The sequence below is a fragment of the Buceros rhinoceros genome, unplaced genomic scaffold (genome assembly GCF_000710305.1).
Source record: "Buceros rhinoceros silvestris isolate BGI_N320 unplaced genomic scaffold, ASM71030v1 scaffold40118, whole genome shotgun sequence".
In the NCBI taxonomy this organism is placed as follows: domain Eukaryota; kingdom Metazoa; phylum Chordata; class Aves; order Bucerotiformes; family Bucerotidae; genus Buceros; species Buceros rhinoceros.
In genome coordinates, this window is record NW_010428112.1 from 1 (window position 1) to 666 (window position 666).

The 666-nt window shown below is 61.4% G+C and overlaps 1 protein-coding gene across 1 annotated transcript in view; it reads right to left on the reverse strand.

Annotated features, from left to right (window-relative positions):
- Window positions 1–310: 310 nt before the first annotated feature.
- KLHL21 (kelch-like family member 21) overlaps window positions 311–666 on the reverse strand; it is a gene marked incomplete at its 5' end in the record, with an annotated part of 3709 nt that continues 3353 nt past the window's right edge. The window contains one exon of the mRNA XM_010142155.1: window positions 311–598. Coding sequence (XP_010140457.1) covers window positions 311–598 — 288 coding nt within the window. The remainder of the gene's footprint in view (window positions 599–666) is intronic.

Sequence of the window (666 nt, forward strand, 5' to 3'; positions counted from 1 at the left end):
CACCAGTGAAAGGCGTCTGTCCGAGAGCTGTGAGCTGCGATGCTGCGGTGAGCTTCAACGCGATGGCTGTCCCCAGAGTCCTCTCTGGGCAGCACGGAGCCTTCTCCCGCTCTGGAGAAGGGCCAAGGGAGGCGGCAGCGGAGGCCTCGCCGGCTGCGGTTCCGCAGCAGCACCTCCAGCGTTCAGAGTTTTCACCCTCCGTGATCAGAACGGTTTTGTTTCCAAGCAGCGGTTTGCCTCTGCCTTCGCTCAAAGCAACACTGGTTCTGGGTGACGAGCCCACCTCGAGCAGGGGCAGCGCCTTCCCCGCTTAACGAAGCTCGTTAAGGTTCTGGTCGTGAAGGTTCTGCCTGTTCAAGCTGATGGTCTTGTCCAGCGTGATGCTGTCATCCTCCTGCGTGGTCTCCGGCATGAACTGGCGGAATATGCTGACGCTGCCGTGCCAGAAGATGGGCTCGGGGAGTCGGCCCACCACGCTCCACGCTCGCGTCTCAGGGTCGTAGGCCTCCAGGACGTCCGAGAGCTCAAACGTGTTGTCGTAGCCACCGGAGACGTAGAGCTTCCCGCCCAGCACGGCCACGCTCCCCCCAACGTGGACCTGCCCGGTAAAATAACACAGGGGATGGTTAGAAAGTGGGGTTTGCAAATCGGGCAGTCGATGACGGT